Source organism: Cyprinodon variegatus, unplaced genomic scaffold (assembly GCF_000732505.1).
Source record: "Cyprinodon variegatus isolate N-32 unplaced genomic scaffold, C_variegatus-1.0 Scaffold646, whole genome shotgun sequence".
Lineage (NCBI taxonomy): Eukaryota > Metazoa > Chordata > Actinopteri > Cyprinodontiformes > Cyprinodontidae > Cyprinodon > Cyprinodon variegatus.
In genome coordinates, this window is record NW_015151099.1 from 109,054 (window position 1) to 112,039 (window position 2,986).

The following is a 2,986-nucleotide window of genomic DNA, read 5'->3' on the forward strand; positions in this document are numbered from 1 at the left end:
AGCAGCAGCATCAAACTGGGCAGGATGTCAAAGTGGACTCTGGTTGCTGATTGGTGGAGCTGGTCGGCCATCATCTGTTGGGCGGAGCTCCAAGCTTTCTTTCTGAAACAGGTTGTTGTAGGATGACTTTATTCTCATAAAATAGAAGAAAAATAAAATCTCTAGCCTGGCTCTAATACTCTTTCATCGTAATCCTCCTTCCATTGGCTCTTCATCTTAGCTTCCTGCAGAAATTAAGGGCAAATGCTTTTGTTTTGTTGCAGTGCAGGTGGGAGAGCTAGCTTAGCTTTCAACGGGAGTTGCCGGGGCAACCTCAGATCATTAGATGATGTGGGGAAACAGGATGGAGGCACTCACTACAACAAAGAGCTTTACATAACATCTGGAATTTATACATCCATACCGAGAATGATAGAAGAATCAGAGCAATAATTATACAGTTTATTAATAACCATGATTGATACGTCTTTAACTACCAGGAAGATTTCATATCAGTTTTATTCTTAGATGCTTCTTTTCTTCTCTTCATCTCATTAATCAGGGAAGTTGAATATTTACAGGGATTATTTTACAGCCCGCCAAACGTTCCTCGGTGCCGCCTAAAGTGAGGAGCGGCGGAGAGGAATGATCCCAGTGAACAGAGAGGATGGAGAAGCTGGGCGACAGCTGGACTCCGGAGAACAAGGATTCCTGCAGGCATCAGAGCTGCGCCTCGGATGGTCCTGCGTGCTGCTGGCGTGTGCACGGGTCCCGCCGCTGAGCGGGACGCCACCGTTCGGGTTCCTACATCAGCAGCAGCTGTCCCAGCACCATCCTGAACTGCTGAGTGCACCCGGCCAGCTCCTTCACCCTCTCCGTCATCTCTCTGGCGGCTCCGGGAGACGGGTACTGCAGCGCCGCCGTCTTCGTGCTGATGACGATGTCCTTGAGTTTCTCACACAGCGTGTTGCTGCTCTGCGCCACCCGGGCCCGGACCTCCGGAGACTTGGCCTGCCGTGATAACGTGTCGCCGATGAAGACCAGCTTGTGCGCGCTGAGGATGACGAATTTACCGTGGGCCACGAAGATCTTTGGCGGCTGGTTGGAGTTGACGGCGGTGAAGAAGGCATCGATGGCGTTGGTGACGGTGGTGATGTTTTGTTCACACTGCTCCTGGTAGAAGAGGAGCAGTTGGCGGTCACCGTGACAGAGCTTGGAGGACGAACGCTCGCCGGGGCCGTTCTTGGACAGCTGATTGGCCAGAGGGTGATGCGGAGAAGGGACCCAGCCCGTGATGTCGTTGTTTATTGGCCGGCTGACTTCCTGCTCCAGCCGCTCAAACTGTTTGATCTAAAGAGAGGAAAGGAGCATCACAGTCAGCTGTCGTCACGGAAACAACGGCTGGGCTTCAGAGATCCGCTTCTTTCTGCTATTTTCCTCAAATTTAATCTAAATGAGATTTAAAAACCTAAAAATAAAATAATCAGAATGAAATGAATCCATTAAATGGAATAAAATTATATACAAACGTATTCACACCCCTGAACAGTTTTCAGATATTTTTATAATAACATTGTTATAATTATTATTAATCAAATCTGAAGCATAGCCAACCTTTACTCTGACACCCCTAAATAAAATAAAAAGCAGCCAAAGGCCTTTGGATGGCGCCAGTCAGCAAACAGAGTCTGGCTGTTGCTACGGCGAGTCTTCGGTAAATGTCAATTCATGTTTAGATCTGATATATTTTATTGGGATCATAATCCTGATGAACAGAGGATGTTTGGGGGTGGAATTTCTCCCTTAAAAATGTGTTCAAACTATTTTTCCAGCTCATAAAGTAAATAAAGCCAAGCTGCTCTTTGCCTGGAAGCTACAGAACGGAGCAGATAAACATCCGGAGCGTCGAGCAGCAAAGAAACTGGACCACAGTTTCATCCAGATTTCTGTGTTTGAGCGTTTCTTTACAACACTTGTGTTGTGAACGCAGCCTAAACGTTGATCCCATGAAGCTCAGAGAAAACCAGAGACTATTTTTGTAAAACAAGCCTTTAAAGCCTTTTACCTCCAAACTAACATCAGCTCAACACTTTATGTTTAATCCCAGTTAAATAAAAACATATATATTTTTTTGTTATAACTTCCGATAAAGATGTTAAAGAGTCTAGGTGTAATGGAGACGGCGGCGGTGTGGGAAGGTGCTGTTCTTCCAGGGACCGGTCTGAACCTGTAGACATACCTGCTGCTGCTCCAGCTGCGTCTTGTTGTGTCTGATAAGGTTTCCTTTCTCCAGAAGCTGCCTTTGGTTCTTCTCAAACTCCTCCTTCCCCTTTCAGATCAAAACAAAGTCGTTACATAACAGCACTTCCATCGTGACTGGATGACCCCCAGTTACTGTAAATACCCTCATCTTTAAAAAGTCTAAACTGAATTAAATACACCTTGCCTGGAAATAATTGAAAGCCAGAAAAGTCTATGAACTGATTTATCTACTTTCCAAAAATAAGAGAAAATAATCTATTTTTGAGTCTCTTATTATTTAAAGGTCAGAAACTTCTTTTCTGTCTCATGAATGTTGGTTAAAGGGAGAAATGTCGCCACCTGGAGGTTAAAGCAGGACTTTCCTTACATGGTAAAAACTTTAGGTTAGTCCATATTCTCACTACCTGATCCGTACCATCAGCTCATCTGCAAGAAGATATTCATCCAGGTTGCCCTAAATAATGCAATTATGATAATAAAAGTTCTCATTTCTACCCTTAAATCACTAAAGAATACTAAAACACTTCTTTAAAAAATGTTTTACGACTTTTCAGAGACAATTTGATGCTATTACATTTTCTCCATTTAACAGATTGTCCGACATCAGACAATCTTAGATTACGCACCATATACCATAAGGCAGGGGTGGATTTAGGAAATTTGGGGCCCTAGGCGAAGACAGGCAGGGGGCCCTCTGAATTGCGAAGACGACACATAAAATAGACCCATTCTACAGATAGAGAAA

At 44.4% G+C, this 2,986-nt stretch overlaps 1 protein-coding gene across 4 annotated transcripts in view; it reads right to left on the reverse strand.

The window, feature by feature from the left end:
- Nucleotides 1-47: 47 nt before the first annotated feature.
- bcar1 (breast cancer anti-estrogen resistance 1) overlaps nt 48-2,986 on the reverse strand; it is an 88,304-nt gene continuing 85,365 nt past the window's right edge. For all 4 annotated transcript variants that reach the window (XM_015393531.1, XM_015393529.1, XM_015393530.1 and 1 more), the window contains 2 exons: nt 2,219-2,308; nt 48-1,329 (listed from right to left, as the gene is read on the reverse strand). In XM_015393531.1, coding sequence (XP_015249017.1) covers nt 784-1,329; nt 2,219-2,308 — 636 coding nt within the window. In that variant the 3' untranslated portion in view covers nt 48-783. The remainder of the gene's footprint in view (nt 1,330-2,218; nt 2,309-2,986) is intronic.